The following is an 18,470-nucleotide window of genomic DNA, read 5'->3' on the forward strand; positions in this document are numbered from 1 at the left end:
ATGATAAGATGACAACTAAAACCCATAAGTATTTATTAGTTATCCATCAAGGAGTGTTGGTTACAGGGGAGGTTTTTACCAAAGGCCTGGTGTTGAGTTGTATTACTGTAAAAAGCTGTACAAAATAGTCTATATTTATAATACACCATGTGCTTCTGTAACATGGTAGTGTGAGGTCCTGTTTTACCAGCAAAAGAAGTGTTTCCACTGTTTAAAAAAACTTAAAAGTTCCACAGGATGATTCTTCAATAATTTATTAAACATAAAGCAGGTTACTTCGGCACAGCATAAACTGTACTAAAAACAAAACTCTCCTCCTTTTTCTTTGTCCTCCTTCTCCTCTGCACCTGTTTCACATCCATCTTTAACAAGCACATCATACTATCCTGTGGCCAATCCTGAGCTGTGGGGGGGTGTGGTCCAGGCACTCACAGCTGCTTCTCATAACCTTGAGTCCCAGTCAAACAAACAATGAAGAAAACACAGCAAATCCACAAAACCATGCAAATAATAACTGTTAAAACACGCAACTCACCTACCAGTAAAACCAAATGCAAAATACACACTGCTAAAACTCAAACTGGGCAATAAACCAAATCATGCAATGTTGGAATCAAAATGAAAAGTGATGAACAAACTAAGCATTAATTATGAACTGATCAGCGATCATTATCTTTTTGATTTCTTACACCTTGTATTAATTATATGTGGTTTGTATAAAATGCCAGAGCACCTTTTAATTTCATGCACGATCTTGAAAACACCCCAATAATTGACCCAGCGGCAATTTCCAAACCTTTTGAAAAAATAGTCAATTTTCAGATTAAGGTCTGATTATTATTAAATATATTATATTATTTCATCCTGAACTTAAAGTGGTCCTCTTTCTCATGCACACACACTCAAACACACAATAGAGCAAGAGAAAGAGAGAGAGGAACCAGCACAGAGGTTATGTCTTGGTATCTTTTTTTTTTTTGATAAAGCCAATTACGCACATTTGCAGGAAGAGTCAACAGATCAATGCGTTTGACGCAATGGAATGGGGCTGGGGCCTTACAAATACCTGCAGGACATGACAGTTGGTCATCGTCGAGCAAACGGAAAGATTACAAGCATCGAACAAGATCATTTTTCTGACTTTACAAAGATAAGCGAGCGTACAGTAGAGCAGACAGAAAATCTACTCTCAGGAACTAATATATATCATATCTTATAAATACATTCTTCAAGTGCAGCAGATCTAATTCATCTGCAAAATGCAAGCTGTTGGTAAGTGTTCCGTGTGTGCTAGTCGTGCTGCCGGAGGACTTCTGCGAAATCAGACAGACTTTTCACTGCTGCGGAGCAACAAGAGTGTGCTCAGGAGAGGAGCCACCTGTATCCGTTTCCTAAGGTAGGTTATGAAAAATAAGCAATAGTATGTAATTTTAACAAAGCCTGGATCTCTGCCACCTATTGAAGCTTTGCACCTTCAATAGCTTATCTATCTTTTTCTTTGAGTTTAAACAACTTTTTAACATTTTCAGGAGATTATATGAATTGTTTGTATTAAGTTCAGGTTTAACTTCTCCTAGATTTTGCTAATTTAAACCATAATGTATATATATATATATATATATATATATATATATATATATATATATATATATATATCTAACAACGTGTTCATATTTTGTCCTTATTTTTCTGCAGCAGTTCAAAGAGTGACCTATTTAGCAGCATAAAGCCTGGAGTCCAGATGTTTGGGGAACAGACAGATCCTGCACATATGAGCATAGCACCTTTCAGTGTTGGCCATGGGCTTGATGCTATTCCTTCTACACAGGTGGGTCAGTCTCCTACCAGGGACTATCAACTGCATCTGCACAAATCGTGTCCCTTCGGAACAAGTTTGTTCTTGTTTTTCATATTTTGTATAGAAATTGAATGGAGGAGTTAAAATACTGCAATCCCCTCTTTGTAGCAAATGGAAAACCTCTCTCATGACTCTCTGATCAGAAGAGCAGCCTCCGTGGTGACAGACAGTTCAAGTACCTTCCTCTCCCAGACCTCCTTGGCTCTCATAAATGCCCTTAAGGACTACTCAAAGGTGGGTTTTCATCTTATGTGTAACATTTTATCCACAGCTTACGATTGCCAACCTCAGTCTGGGAGTTTAATTCATCATTGGGTAGAAAATATACTCACGCTACATTAAACAGTAGCATGAGAAGGCACATTACCACCACCACAATACAGAGTTGATGTATGTCCATATTGCTAAATGAAATGGGCATAGCACAATCATCATGATTTGAATCTCTACCTCTTTGCATAATTTCATGCTGAGGATAATACCTCCACAAAGTGGCTTTATGTTTTTGCATTTGATAAGAAGTTTGCACATGTACTAATCCAGACTTTCATATTAAAAATGGCCCTGTTCTGTCCTTCCTCTGTTTGCTAACAGGCTTTGCACACACGCATTGCTCTCCAAAGACGGTATTTAGCCTCACTGGGAAAACTGACCCCAGCAGAGAAGGATTCATTCCTGGAGGTTATCAATGGCCAGCGTGCAGAGGTTAGTTTGTGTTGTTGAAAACAAATCCAAATGTTTCCTAGCATTCAATTTTTGCGGTTAAAATCAGCTTTTACTCTTGCTTTTAGAATATGCATTTATTTTATGCATTTGTCTCATCTTTTTGTCCAAACAAACAGGTTAGTGACAGACTACATGAATGCAAACGCTTTGAGTCAACCTGGATCAATGCTATCAACTTGTGTAAAATGGCAGCCGAGGCAGCAAACGTTTCAGGTGAGCGAAATGTGTGCCTGAGTACAGCTATATTTCTCAAAGCTTGATGGAATGTCATAATGCTGTTGTATTTATAATGATGGAATTATGATAATAAAATAAGACATAAAATCCTATTTTTCTTCTGTTCACTTTAGAAAGTGTACATATCAGATGCTGTCACTCAGTAGAACTTTAGTTCAAACTAAATGTATTGGGCAGGAGTGCCATCTTAAGGTCCATATGTTTAACCTAAGATGGTGTTATGTCAAACCTTGAACTTTCTCAGTAATTTGACAATATGCGTGTTTGCATCTGTGTGTTTCCAGGAGCCGAGCAGGCGTCCATCACAGTGAGGACAAACATTCAGATGGCCCAGTCGCAGGTGGGGGAAGCTCGGAAAATGTCAGCGGCTGCAGATAAGATGTTGGCCGAGACTAAAGTAGAAGAGATCCAAAGGATGGCAGAATATGCTTCGTTTCTAGACAATAGCGAGGAGCATGAGGTGCAGGAAGCTTATCTACGAGAGGACTAACACAAATAGACAGAGATATTGGAACAACAACAACAAATATTTGCATGCTTTACCTAGGGCTGCACAATTAATTGAATATTAATCGCGATCATGAATTTGGCTTTCCACAATTATATGGTCACTGCGATATTGATGTTTAAAATGTGTGCTCCACTCATAAAAAACCTCAGTGTTTATGCCAGAGCCCCAGGAAGTGGGCTGGGCTTTGAAGCCAATTTGACACAGAGGCCAAACTGTGGACTTACAACTTCCATGTCCATCACGTGATGCCATGGGGCCCAAAAAGATTTTCCCCCATAGACTTTACATTGGGAAAAGGACATCTAAATCAGTGGATACACGTTTTTGAGTCAAGTCAAGTCAAGTCATTTTATTTGTATAGCACATTTAAACGAACAACAGTTGACCCAAAGTGCTTTACAGCTAGAGCAGGGAAGGCAGAAACAGTATGCCTTAAAGATACACAATCAAGTGTGCAAATAATGTAACATAGAATAAAACAACAATGGAACAAAATTTGCAAATACAAAAAAATAAAAAGTTCAGTTCAGTTCTTAATCTTAAAAAAAAAAAAAAAAAAGGAATTAAACGGAGTTAAAAGCAAGAGAGTAAAAGTGCATCTTCAGGTTTGATTTAAAACTGGCAATTGTGTTACAGGATTTGATATGGGGTGGGAGGGAATTCCAGAGTTCGGGGGCTACTACAGAAAAGGCTCGGTCCCCTCTGGTTGTTAGGCGTGTCTGGGGGATGACAAGGAGTTGGTGGGTTGTGGAGCTGAGTGACCTGGCAGCAGAGTAAGTGGACAGGAGATCAGAAATATACAGAGGGGCTTGACCATGGAGTGCTTTAAAAACAAAAAGTAAAACTTTAAAATGTATTCTGAATTTCACTGGCAACCAATGAAGCTCAGCTAAGACGGCAGTTATGTGGTCATACTTTTTGGTGCCAGTGAGGAGTCCTGCAGCAGCATTCTGGACTAATTGGAGTCTATTTAAATTATATTGGGTTAGGCCTGTGATAGTGAGTTGCAGTAGTCTAAACGTAAGGTAATAAAAGCATGAATTATTGTTTCAAGATCATTCTTAGGTAAAACGTATTTCAGCTTAGCTACTGTTCTGAGCTGATAAACACTACCTTTAACAACAGAGCTGACTTGTTTATTAAAATTAGGAGAGCTGTCGAAGAGAACACCTAGGTTTCTGACCTCACTCTGCAAATTTGATGACCAAGGGCCAAGGGCATTGCTCAGGTTTTTTGTAGCGGTGGGGGATCCAAATAAAATCATCTCAGTTTTCTTTGTATTCAACTGGAGGAAGTTTGCTGCCATCCAGGATTCAATGTCCTCCAAACAGCTAAAGATTGTATTAATAGATGAAGTGCAACCAGGGGAGATGGGTAAGTACAGTTGTGTATCATCAGCATAGCAGTGGTAATATAAGTTGTGCTTTTCAAGGACAGAACCAAAGGACAGCATGTATAGGGAGAATAACAGGGGGCCAAGAACTGATCCTTGGGGGACGCCAAATGTAATACCCACTGGAGAGGACTTAGTACCTAATTTCACAGAGAAAGTTATTTCTGTCAAGTAGGATTTAAACCAGCTTAAGACAGGGCCCTGTAGTCCAACTCCATTTTCCAGACAATAAATAAGAATGCCATGATCAATGGTGTTGAAAGCAGCACTGAGGTATAGGAGGATGAGCAATGCACATGATCCAGAGTCAATGGTAAGTAAGATGTTATTATAAACTTTGAGTAGGGCAGATTCTGTGCTGCGGAGGGCTCTGAAGCCAAATTGGAATTTATCCAATGTATTGTAAACTATTCAGGAAAGAGGAAATCTTCTGGAAAACTGCTTTTTCCAGGATTTTAGAATTAAAAGATAATTTAGAGATGGGTCTATAATTACTAAGGTCATTGGGGTCAAAATTGATTTTTTTCAGCAGTGATTGCACCACTGCATGCTTGAAACCAGAAGGGACAACACCAGTACACAAGGAGCAGTTCACTATAGCTAACACAATTGGACAAAGGACATCAAACACTTCTTTAAAGAGTCTAGAGGGGATGACATCAGAGGGGCAGCACGTTTTTGAGTGTCACAACCCCCATGAAACGACTCGTTTCACTATCAGGTTTGGATAAATGATAGAACAGACTCTCACACTTAGCTGAAATTAAAACAGTGCTGCAACACGTGTCTTTTGAATTCAACTAAAGACATTAATTTTAAAAGATTTAGTTTGAAGAAAAAAACAAACAAACAAAAATATCCAAATCCCAAAATTCAAAACCGAATACCTACCCAAAGAAGGAATATCCGAATAGTCTAGCCCTACTAATGTTATGCAAAGATTTGTACATTAGCATAAATGTAGCACAACATGGAAGTGAAAGTGATTTTGGCCATAATGGTGCAGCCCTACTTTCACCTTTGAAAGCTATGAGTTTTGATTTCCCTATTGTGTTTCTCTTCCTCTTTCTGTCTTTTTGAGCCTGTAAGATGTTTAGGTTACGATGTTTGCATTTACACAAAGAAAATCTAAATTTGAAAAAGGAATGAATAGCTATCAATTTGTGATTCTTCAATGTTGTATAAATCATTATTTAAGACATGCATGTCAGCTGCTTTATAAGCTCCAGGAAAATTATTATTGAATCTCCAGTAAATGTTGTTTGGCAGTGAGACTTATCCAGTATCGGATCACAAAGTTGTTTATTGTATGTTTTGTTGTAACAAAAACATTATTTTATAAAGATATTGTTTGCATCATTGTATTTTTCACTGTTCACATAATAACAACAAATAAAATGAATCTTTGACTATTTGATTTGCATACAGCCAATTAAATCGATTAGAGTTAATATTTACTAAGACATAAACATTATTTTCTGTAGAAAATGTAGGGCTCTAATGTGTCAACTGAAAATAATTATTCTTGACAAAGCCACAGAGAACATAATATTTCAGTGCATGAAAAATTGTTTCATCCCTGAGGCCATAAATGAGAGGACTCAGTCATCTTGGAGCGAGACTAAACAGTATGAAGGTTATGTACCTGACATGATTAAATCATTTGAAATTATTCTGAACTACAGCAGCTTCTATGAAGGGACACCACAGCTGGATGAGACAGAGCAGCAGCTGGAAACCATGAAGAATTACCGTTCTGAGACCTTTCCAGTTTGACTTTCTATTCTCTCCTGATGCAGCTTTGGCCACTTTCATTATTTTAACATAGCAGAATAGAATAGTTATACACATAATCAAGAAGTAAAACTGATACACAGCTGACCTAATGTGATCCTGCCATCTGTACAAAATGAATATCTCAACAGAGCATATACTGTATTGTTTGTAAAACCTATGCAGGGGCATGCAAATAGCCACGTATAGCTCAAGGGTCATTGCTGTCAGAGTAACTGGGGTGACTGTAATATATAGAAGTGCTACAACAGAGATAATGATACTTGACCAAGCATTCATGGTGATTTCAAAATAGTTGAAGATCAGCAGGATATCAGACATGAATAATATAAAGCTATCAGACAGTAGTGTAACAGCAAATAACATGTAGCGTGCAGTTGTGTGTAAGCTCTCCTTTTTTAAAAAGGTCACAATAAGCAAAAAGTGAATGCAAAGAAAAATCATTTCCAGGATCTGCACAATAATGACCTTGTCGTTGATCTGCCTTTGTAAAGGTTCACCACCAACCAGTAAGCGGTTATCTGCCATATACAAACGTATATATATATATATATATATATATATATATAACACTGGCCACTTTTGTTTACTACCCAAAGCTCATAACCATAGCTGCAGGTTGTAATGTGTAGGAGAAATCCACCATTTTTTGGCATAGAGCCATGGATCTGAGGTTTCAAGAATCGGTCAGAGCCTCCTTTCCAGTACCCTGGAATAAACTTTCCCGGGAGGCTGACCCTGATAATTCGAGCACACCCTCGTCCAGTTCAATCTCACTACACAAAAGGGTTTACCAGGCAGCCTCCCCCGCCATCTGATCTCACCACCAGGTGGTGAGCAGTTGACAGCACTGCTCCGCTGTTGGCCCGAGTGTCCAAGACACACAGCCACAGACCTGATCATATGACCATAAAGTTGGTCATCAATCTTTGGTCTAGGGTGTGAACGCTTGTTATGGTCAATCTATGACTAGTGAGTCCAATGTCAAAGCACCACTCAGGTTCAGATCTGACCGGCCATTCCTTCCAATCATCCCCATCCAGGTTTCTCCATCATTGCCCACATGATAGATGACGATCCCCAGCAGAACTATAGAGTCCCTTGGTGGTATCCTTTCTACAATGACATCCAGAGACTCCAAGAAGACTGGTTACTTCAAATTGTTTGGTGCGTAGGCACAAACAAAGAGTCACAGACATCCCTTGACCGACTCACACAGTGTTTTTCCTGCACAGAGAAAGTTTTAGCACCCCCAAAGAGGTTTTTAGGCAGCACCAAAGGAATATCAGAAGTGCCAAAACATCTGATTTTCAGCAGCCGCTATATATTACACTGCAGCTGGCGCTGATTTGACTGGATCTGATTGCTCCGCTGTAAAGCTAGCGCTAATGGGATTTCCGTTACAGAGTTAGAGTATACCCTGGGGGACCAGCGGCGCAGCGAGAAGCTGCTGCTGACGGGCGCGGAGCTCTCAGTCTTTTTTGGCAACAGGCTGCGCTGCCGTCTATCAGTATTAAATTGAGACAGTTTAATAACCTGTTAAAATGTTTCGCAGATGTGTTAAATACTAGTCCAATTCCGTATATGGGTACAGTTGGTTTTAACACCTGATGCGAACCATACGGCAGTATGTATGAAAACCACAGTTGCGACAGCTTTATTGGCATTGACCTGACTCCCTGAAGAAGCTGCAGAGGTGGCGGTAGCCCGCTCCGTCTCTCTGCTGAGCCCCGTTCACGTAACAGCAGCAGTTATACTGTATTTCCCACTATGATGGTTGCATTTGCAATTAATCCACGGTTCACATGCAAACCGAACCGTAGGGGCGGTCCGTTACACTACTACTGTACTGTATATTCAACTTTACTGATAATGTATTGATCAATAGAATGTATTTCTAAATAGAAAACATTACACTTTGTATTCATAACACTATTGTATTATTGTACAATTAGCTTCAAAAGTAATAGCAGTTACCTTATGTAAGTCACTCCTAAATTTTTCAACTTGGGAAAAAAGTTACTGTTATGCCCTATTCATACTTATCAAAAGAACTGGACTTCGTGGTCAAGTGTAGTCGGTTGTGAAAGCCCCAAGGGGTTCTGACCAAGCGTCAGTATCTGATGAGTTGGGAATAAGAAAGGGTTGAAAGCACAAGTGAAGGCACATTGTAGCTCAAGCTCTTTGACCATATGCTTACATTTTTCTACTATGTATAACAGTCTTTGCGAGTCAGTATATGCAAGTGCAGAGCATGTGTGAATGTAAAATCTATCACAAGAGTGTTCCTGACTGAAGTGTAGATCGTGGAGGTCTTTTTCAGTTTCCAGTGTTAATAAAGCATTAAAAAACAGTATAGAAAATGGGTGGATTAACTTTATTTTACAAAAACAGTCAAGTGTCATCAGTTTGTACACAAATATTTGCATTTATCAACACAGATTTCATTTTGTCATTAGGGGAAATGCATTTGGTTCTACCACAATTCAAACCAACACATACTTTGTTCAAATTATTGTATTTTAAATACAACCGATATAGTGTAATACAGTGAACTTGGGCAGACTTCTTTAATGGTCTGTTATGCTTATGAACTGTACACTTTGAATTTGAGCAGGCCAGGAATAGTTTAAATATGAAATTTTTTCAATGTTGGGGAAGTTCAGTGTATTGTTTTCCTGAAGACTTTTCATCAAGAAATTGTGATTGATTTATACAAATATACTGATCTTAGACCCAAAGCTCTGTTTTGCTCTCCTTTTTATATTTTCACACAATTAATACAGAGCCACTGATGTGTGTTGTGCTGAATAATGTGCATACTGTATATCAATGTCACAACTCTCTGTTGGCTCTCTATCTTCTTTCTTTCCAGTATAATGTACCAAAGCCTGATAAATAAAGATAGATAAAATATTTATGTGGCAATGAAGAACCGTGACCCATTAGTGTAATCTGAACTAAAAACCACAAAGCTGCTCAAGGCCCCGCATTAGACTGGTAAAGTTATTAAAATTCAGTTGATTAAAAAAAGTGATAAGCAGCATTATTACATAAAAAGTCAGCAACTTAAAACACACAATTTTGTTTTCTATACTCTCCTACTGTACTTTACTATAACAAGTAAATGATTAAGATTGCTTCAGGCTTTTGAAAGCTGCAGTTGATGAAATACAAAAAAGGTCGGTCACATATAAATTACAATAGCAATGATGCAAACTGTGCTATTGTAGTATTTTCTGGAATAAACGTCATCACACATTGTCCTTGAATCTTGCACCAGGTGTTCATTGTAGCAATACAACATTCATTATTAAATTGGGCCAGACATTTTCAGAAAAAGGTAACCATAATGATCCACAATGATCAACAAGTGCATGGTAAAGGTTGATGGAGAACTGTATCTTTTACAGATTTTAATTGCATGAGTAGCCTATAACAAAGTATTGGCTGCATGTATTGAAAATGATTATGGCAGGTCATGGCACATTGTTTTTTACACAGTAATATCTAAAAGGGACATAGTATTTCAATGCAAGAAAAAAGTTTTCATCCCTAAGGCCATAAATGAGAGGACTCAGACATCTTGGAGCAAGATTAAAAGTTATGTAATTAAAGTACCTGACATTAATGTATAACATTAAATTAATCTGGAATACAGCAGTTTCTATGAATGGACACCACAGCTGGATGAGACAGAGCAGCAGCTGGAAAGCATGAAGAATTACTGTGCTGAGCCCTTTCCATGATGACTTTTTGTTCTCTCCTGATGCAGCTTTGGCCACTTTCATTATTCCAATGTAGGAAAAAATAATGGTGACAGACATGATTAAGAAGTAGCACTGATACACAGCTAACTTAATGTGATCCTGCCATCGGAGAAAGACAAATATATCCATGGAGCATATCCTATATTGGGTATACAAGTTATGGGTGACAGATGCAAAGAAGATGGAGAGAACAACAATACAGGGTACAGAGCTGAGGCCGTGAATGATGAGGATGCTGTTCAGAGCGCTACGAGTGGAGCACAGCTCTCCATGACGCAGGGGCATGCAAATAGCCACGTAACGCTCCAGGGTCATTGCTGTCAAAGTAACTGGGGTGACAAAAGTATACAGAGACAAAGGAATATAGATAATGATGCATAAGCCAATTTGCATAGTAAAACGGAAATAGCTCAGGATGAGCAGGATATCAGACATGAATAATATAAAGCTATCAGACAGTAGTGTAACAGCAAATAAGATGTAGCGTGCAGTTGTGTAGAAGCTCTCCTTTTTAAAAAAGGTCACAATGAGCAACATATTAATGCAAAGGAAAATCACCACCAGAACCTGCACTATAATGACCTGTTCAGTGATGTGACGCCTCAAGGATTCACCACCAGCTATTGAGTTGTTATCTGGCATATTGTATATGTATGAAAAATATTTTACACACTTCCAAACGCCAAATGATATACCTTCTAATATCAAAATGAGATCATAAATCCTAATACTTTAATACCCAAGTCCACCTTCTTTGAAATCAAAAGATGTAAGTGCAGTTATTTACCAAAACCCCTCCCTGCAGTAATGTAGCATTGTGGCACACAGTTTCAAATGTCTTGTGCTGAGCTCTGCAGTCTTTTAAGGGAGGACTGTGCATGTCCCTTAAGTCTCTTAACTGCTAGTACCACTAATTGGCTATCTATAGACAGATGTTAGATACATTGAGTGCTGAAGAGTCTCTGAGTGACCTCACTAGTGCTACTGCCAGAAGGGATTGTAAAATACCACATAGAAAAAGTACCTTTGGGCAGTCAGCCTTTTCCTACCAAGCAGCACATGCCTGGAACACGATAGCCACAGAACTATGGAACATCACATCTTTCAACTCTTTCTCCAAATCTATAAAACTGGTTGACAATGCTGTCAAAATCTGCTGTAGTGGTTATGTTTTACTGTATGTGGTTTTATATGTGTTTATTTGCTTCAGTCTTTGCTCATGTGCTTTTGTATGTTTTCTTTTTATGCAATCAACCTGCCAGAAACGGCAGATGAAAGTGTGGCTAAATCTGGCACATTTACAGGACTAATTGTCCCTTCCTAAATAAAAAAAAAAAATGTTCTTAATAGTTATTCCACATTTGAATATATATAGGTGACTGGAGTTTGTGTCTCAACACAGACTTGCACTAAATGTAACTGTCATTCACACACTGCCATGTTCTAAAATAATTTAAATTTAAAGTGCCCATATTATGAAAAAAACACTTTTTCTGGGATTTGGGGTGTTCTTTTGTGTCTCCAAAAAACTACTTCCATGTGCGCCCTCATTTAGAAGTCTCCCAGCTAATCCTGCCTTGTAACTGACTGAAGGTGGAGAAACAGCCTTTCTTTTACTGTCTATGGAGCTAGCTAGCTGACATGATCTACATCTGAGCTACTGAGCATGTGCGAGTGCAATCAAAGATAGTACAGAAGAAGAAGAATCTGCAGCAGTGAGAGAGAGCGGTGCAGTACAACAAAAATATGTTGGTTTTTTTTTTAAATTAAACATGTAAACCTATTCTGGTACAACCTTAAAATACAATTATGAACCTGAAAATGAGCATAATATGGGCACTTTAAGTGTACGCTATATTTAGAATATTTCTACTGTCAGATAGCCCTTTTCGACAGGAAACCAAAGCTGTTACCTATCCATCCATCCATCCATCTTCGTCCGCTTATCCGGAGTCGGGTTGCGGGGGAGCAGCTCCATCAGGGGACCCCAAACTTCCCTTTCCCGAGCCACATTAACCAGCTCCGACTGGGGGATCCCGAGGCGTTCCCAGGCCAGGTTGGAGATATAATCCCTATATAAAAGGCCTCCTCCCAGCTGGTCGTGCCTGGAAAACCTCCCTAGGGAGGCGCCCAGGGGGCATCCTTACCAGATGCTCAAACCACCTCAACTGGCTCCTTTTGACGCAAAGGAGCAGCGTCTCTACTCCGAGCAGAGATGTTCACAAGTCATTTTTTGAAAGTCCAAGTCGAGTCTCAAGTCTTTGAGGGGCAAGTTCAAGTCAAGTCTCAAGTCTCTGGCCATCTGATCTGTCCCTAACACTGTATTGTTAAATCTTATGAATTCAAAGCATGTCCTGTAGCTCCATCCATACAGTACAGTATTAAAATCAGTTGTGGGATAACTTTATGGGGTCTACTTAACACATCCTAGACCTCGGACCTGGTGAAATATTAAACTAAAGCTGTCACATCATGTAGATACAACTATAAAGATACAATCTGCCTGTTCCCAGCATTAGCACAACACTTTGCGATGGTTAGCTTGTTACCTGTGATTATATATGCTAAATGTAACGTCTCTTTCACTCAAAAAAATCTAATGTCGAAGTGAAAATCAAGAGAAAAGTGGCAGCGCATCATGCATCTCAGTGTCAGCCCAAATTACGCACAATAAGCAGTATGAACTCACTGATGTAATGCAATTTATTTATTTATTTTCTAAGTCTTAGTAGGCTCAGTGAAACTGAGTCCAGCGCGAGGGAGACCCGACTCAGAGGAGGAGAGGTTAGTGAGGCCAGCGTCTCCACGGCAGGTGACAGTGCGCACGGATCTGCTGCGCCACACATGGATGAAATAATGAAATAGTAAATAGGACTACAGCAACAGAAATATGTGCAGAATTAAGACAGTCAAGACGGCCCAGTGTTTGGTGGACCGGGTACACCTTGTTCACTTAATAGCCTACAAATCATCCACGGGATCATTTACGCATCACGAGTTTGCCCACCCGACACAGCGTTTGTTCCTGGGGAGATGGATCCGTGCGTTCCGCCTCCTGTGCGCCATGGATGTCTGAGCCTCAGCAACCACTAACTATAAAGATACAATCTGCCTGTTCCCAGCATTAGCACAAGACTTTGCGATGGTTAGCTTGTTACCTGTGATTATATATGCTAAATGTAACGTCTCTTTTCACATTAGTGTGTGAGTGACTGACCTATTTAGGTGCGTTTTGAGATGCCTGATGAAGTCCGACGTTGTTGATCCGGCATCATTTATCTTGGTGCCACACACCTTGCATGTAGCTGTTAGCTTACTGCCTCTGTTTACCAAGTTATTGAAAGCAAAACTAATGAGAAAAGGCACAACTCCAGGAGGATTTGGTGTCGCCATCGTCAATGTATTTTTTGATATGTGAGTGCGCGCACATAGGCGCATGCGTTATGTTGCACATTATGGCAAAGGGCCGGGGACATGCAGCTCGTCACACGTTTCCCCGTATATGCGCCAATAAAAGAAAATAGAAATACATGAATACATTTTGATTTAAAAAGCAATAATTGCATGAAAACAGGTTGTTGACGAGTCTCGAAGCTCGAGTCCGAGTCAAGTCTTAAGTCTTTTGGGTCGATTCGCAAGTCAAGTCTGAAGTCAGTCTTAAGTGCGACTCGAGTCCAAGTCTCAGACTCGAGTCCCCATCTCTGACTCCGAGCTCCTCACGGATGACTGAGCTTCTCACCCTATCTCTAAGGAAGACGCCAGCCACCCTCCTGAGGAAACCCATTTCGGCCGCTTGTACCCTGGATCTACTTCTTTCGGTCATGGCTGTTATCTATGCTCTCTTCAAAGCCACCAGACTATTGATAAAAACTGTAATATTACCTCGTAGAACAAGGGAGTTGCTGGTCCACCGCTGCCTTGATTGGTTAGTATATTATTGTTATTGCGTGACATTGGTTAAACCAAACGATGCAGTTGCTGAATATGTCTCCATTTAAGATTGACTAAGGTCAGTTTAAAGCCTCTGAGCACCCACACAGGTGATTTTAGTTATTCTGGCTGATTAGACCTCTGCTAAGGTTGAATGTGGGCTTGAGCTTAGTTGGGAATTCATTAGGTACCTTCTTACCAATAAGAACAATAAAGCTGTTATTTGTATCTCAATAACTCATCTATGACTAAACTGTCAGTATAATATAAAATATTTGTAGAAGCCAGATGCACATGTTTTCTCTGGCACAAAGCTCAAAATAAATTTAAACAACCTCACAGCTACAACTGGTGGTATTTGATCACAAACACAATACACATCCGTATAATATTGCATACATTTGACAGAAACACATCAACAAGCATGTGCAAGGCCTCAGATTACCAAACTGTGCCTACTTATAGACACCATAACTCTACTACTATACTCTATACTCTACAGCTATTTGGGTAATATTTATAGGTGATTTAGTAAGGCCTCATGACCATAGAATGTATAAAAGAAGTGGACATAGCCAGCGTGATGTCACCCATTGGTTAGTGGACTAACATTTTGAAGTCTCAAGTTTGGCATTTTGCCATCTCTATCTTGGTGTTTTGGAGCCAGAAGTCCACCAGGAGAGGTCCTCATATCCAAGGACCTCTCCTGGTTAGCCAACACCACTGCAACCATCAAAAGAGTACAGTAAGTATATGAGTAAGTAACAATTTATTTAGCTTGTATATAGTACTTTTTAAAACATGCAGTTACAAACTGCTTCACACACATGCACAATACATATGAACAAATAAAAAAGAATAAGTATTAATTACTGAATACAATTAAATTAAAAATGTAAATACAGCATAAAGGGGCTGTAGACCTCTACAAGAAGGCTTGTGTGTAAAGGTAGCTTTTTAAAAGCCGCTTAAACTGTCCAGAGTTTCAGCAGATCTGACAGACTGAGGTAGAAGATGCCACAGGGTTAGAGCTAAAATAGTCTCGCGTTGCCAGACCCTTCCTCCACAGCGCTGCGGAGGAAGGTCTGGCTAGTCCACACAGCATTCCTAGATAGGAGAACAACGTGGTCTGGTTTATTTGCATTACTTTAAACCAATCATAATCGTCTTGGGAAGCGGTGCTAAGCACCGGAAGCAGCAACGGTGACTCTGCGAAATAGCCTCAGGAAGGAACATGTTTTGGTGGAACATGTGCACGTAGGGAGGCGAGCTCTAGAATTAAATGGCTGTCGAGTGTGTGATGAGGATTTTACTAAAACAAAAGATAAGAATTTTAGAATGCCAACACAAAGAAAGCAGAAGGTGAGGGACATTCGGCGGAACCTCCGGCAGCACCGGTACAATCACGTAAATTAAATATCGTCAATATAGTCTAGAACTAAAATTGCAAATGCACAATCCCCTTTGGTCTTGTAGTTGGAGCAAGGAATGGATAAAAGGCCAATATTTGAGGAGCTGAGTGGGTGTGTAGTGGAGTGAAGAACAAGGAACTAAAAAATGTAGCGAGGTAAAGGTCATGTAATGCTTTGAAGGTAATCAACAGGATCTTGTACTGTATTCTGAATTTCACCACAGACTGCACTTCCTGAGAGTGCTCAGGAGGCACAACACTGAGAGGAAGCTGCTAGTGGCCTTTTACCAGGCGATCATAGAGAGCCTCCTGACATACTGCTTGTCAATCTGGCATGCGAGCTGCCCTGCTGCAGATAAGAAAGCGCTCCAGAGAGTGGTGAAGACTAAGAAAATCACAGGCATTGGCTATACTTTGGGCACATTGAGCATACTGTGGGCACACTGTGGCACATTGGGTATACTGTAGGCACACTGTGGCACATTGGGCATACTATGGGCACATTGGGCACACGGTGGGTACATTGGGCACACGGTGGGCACATTGGGAATACTGTAGGCACATTGAGCATACTGTGGGCATATTTGGCCCACGGTGGGTACATTGGGCATACTGTGGGCACATTGGGCATAAGGTGGGCACATTGGGCATACTATAGGCACACTGGGCATACTGTTGGCACACTGTGAGCATGCAGTGGGTACACTATGGGCACACTGGGCATCCATTGGGCAAGACATTGAAAAACTTACTTAAAAATGTACTTATCACAGCAACACATTACATTTTAGTAGAAGTAATTAGTGAAATTATGCAACGTTACTTGCACTTAATGAGGTAACTAGCAACTGTAAGTAATTACTTTTTTTCAGAATTTAGCACAACACTGGGTATGTTAAATAGGTGTTGGTTTGGTAAATATGGTAGGACTGTATTAAGAATGATGTAGTTCATATGGGTGTCTCACTGGGGTGTCGGTCAGAACACAAAGGAGTCGATGTCATTCAATCCAGAATTTTACTTGAGTTGTTGAAGGATTTACACAGCACAGCAAAGCACAATAGAGTACACTTTTGGTATGTACCAATGACTATATTTTTATATAGTCATCTATGTGTAGGTGATTAGGAATATATGTGTTTTCTTGTATGTGTGTGTTTGTGTGGTCTGAAATAAACAAGAACAAACAAGAAAGTACTGTTAAGTCTGTTAATTTCCCATTATCAAGTTAACTAAGCATTTGCATTAATACAGAATAAACTGACATTTCTGTACTATAGTAGCTAATTCTAATGGCACGACAGTATTTACCAGCGAAATGCAGTACAACAGTGCCACCTAGTGGCTAACTTAATTAACATTAGAATGCACGCAAAAACGCTGGTTGAAACTCCCTTTCGGTGTTTCTGTTGCACCAGAGCTGTATCAGAGGAAGCAGCACGAACTCCTGGTGGGCTTGAAAGGGATTGAGCCTATAGCTGATGACATCTTAATAGTGGGCTGTGGCAACACGGAGGAGGAAGCCATCCGAGACCACGATGCAAACCTCACCGCACTGATGGACAGATGCAGGGAAGTGAGACTGAGGCTGAGTCTGAAGAAGCTGCAATTTCGAGTTAGGGAAGTCCGCTTTCACGGCCACGTCCTCTCGGCCGAGGGCCTTAAAGCTGACCCTGACAAGATCAGAACGGTTCTGGACATGCCCAACCCCACAGACACTAAAGGTGTGCAGCGTTTTATGGGGTTTGTAAACTACCTATCCAAGTTCATGCCACGCTTATCTGAGGTCTGAGAACCACTGAGGAGGCTGCTCGATAAGGATGTGCAGTGGCGGATGCCCGGATAACTCAGTTGGTAGAGCGGGTACCCATATACAGAGGTTTACTCCTCGACGCAGCGGGCCAGGGTTCAACTCCGATCTGCGGCCCTTTGCTGCATGTCATTCCCCCTCTCTCTCCCCTTTCATGTCTTCATCTTTCCTGTCAAATAAAGGCCTAAAAATGCCCCCCCCCAAAAAAAAAAATCTTTAAAAAAATGATGCGCAGTGGCACTGACTGCCAAAGCACAACACAGCCATGAATGAGATCAAGACGCTGATCACGGTGGTGCCTGTTTTGAAGTATTATGACATTAACAGGCCGGTCACCATACAGAGCGACTCCAGCCAGACAGGCCTGGGCTGCTGCTTGCTGCAGGAAGGACAGCCAGTTGCATTCGCATCCCGGGCATTGTCCCAAACAGAGCACAATTATGCACAAATCGAGAAGGAGTGCTTGAGTATTGTGTTTGCCTGTCAGCGATTCCACTACTACCTGTATGGGAGGAGTGATGTTACAGCAGAGACAGATCACCGCCCATTGGTGTCCATCTTCAGTAAGCCCCTCCTCAGTGCACCAAAGCGCCTCCAGAGCATGCTCGTTACGCTTCAGAACTACTGCCTCAAAGTGGTGTACAAGCCAGGCCCTGAAATGTACATCAGTGACACGCTCAGCAGAGCTGCTACCCCACCCCAGAGAACAGACGCACAGTACAGGCGGGAAATGCTCTGCAGCCAGCAGCAGGAGCAGTACGACACCGCAGCAATTCAGCAGACAGATTATCTGAACGCCACCAGCCAACGCCTCGCACAAATCCGACAACACACAGAGGCGGATGTGTGCCTTCAGATGCTCAAGACGGTCGTGCTTGAGGGATGGCCAGACTGCAGAGAGGAGACGCCCATAGCGATCAGAGGGTACTGGGCCATCAGAGACCAAATCAGTGTGCAAGACTGGGTACTCTTTATCATTCCTAAGACTTTGCGACCGGAAATGCTGAGACGGATTCACTACAGCCACATA

The 18,470-nt window shown here is 40.7% G+C and overlaps 2 protein-coding genes and 1 pseudogene across 2 annotated transcripts; 1 reads left to right on the plus strand and 2 right to left on the minus strand.

The window, feature by feature from the left end:
• Nucleotides 1–1,259: 1,259 nt before the first annotated feature.
• diabloa (diablo, IAP-binding mitochondrial protein a) lies at nt 1,260–3,311 on the plus strand. Its single transcript, XM_078242959.1, has 6 exons — nt 1,260–1,396; nt 1,696–1,828; nt 1,967–2,092; nt 2,453–2,563; nt 2,701–2,797; nt 3,106–3,311. The coding sequence occupies exons 1-6, from the start codon at nt 1,260–1,262 to the stop codon at nt 3,309–3,311; spliced, it is 810 nt and encodes a 269-aa protein (XP_078099085.1).
• Nucleotides 3,312–6,222: 2,911 nt separating this feature from the next.
• On the minus strand, nt 6,223–7,047 carry LOC144513622 (odorant receptor 131-2 pseudogene; annotated as a pseudogene).
• Nucleotides 7,048–9,998: 2,951 nt separating this feature from the next.
• Nucleotides 9,999–10,931, minus strand: LOC144513630 (odorant receptor 131-2-like). Its single transcript, XM_078244790.1, has one exon. The coding sequence runs from the start codon at nt 10,929–10,931 to the stop codon at nt 9,999–10,001; it is 933 nt and encodes a 310-aa protein (XP_078100916.1).
• Between the last annotated feature and the right edge of the window lie 7,539 nt (nt 10,932–18,470).

Source organism: Sander vitreus, chromosome 3 (genome assembly GCF_031162955.1).
Source record: "Sander vitreus isolate 19-12246 chromosome 3, sanVit1, whole genome shotgun sequence".
NCBI lineage: Eukaryota > Metazoa > Chordata > Actinopteri > Perciformes > Percidae > Sander > Sander vitreus.

Bases quoted from the DNA above. Each gene is read 5' to 3' on its own strand.
- diabloa (XM_078242959.1), top strand. From the start codon at position 1,260: ATGCAAGCTGTTGGTAAGTGTTCCGTGTGTGCTAGTCGTGCTGCCGGA. The intron at 1,397-1,695 runs GTAGGTTATGAA...ATTTTTCTGCAG, and splicing joins ACCTGTATCCGTTTCCTAAG to CAGTTCAAAGAGTGACCTAT. The intron at 1,829-1,966 runs GTGGGTCAGTCT...CCCTCTTTGTAG, and splicing joins ATGCTATTCCTTCTACACAG to CAAATGGAAAACCTCTCTCA.
- LOC144513630 (XM_078244790.1), bottom strand. From the start codon at position 10,931: ATGCCAGATAACAACTCAATAGCTGGTGGTGAATCCTTGAGGCGTCAC.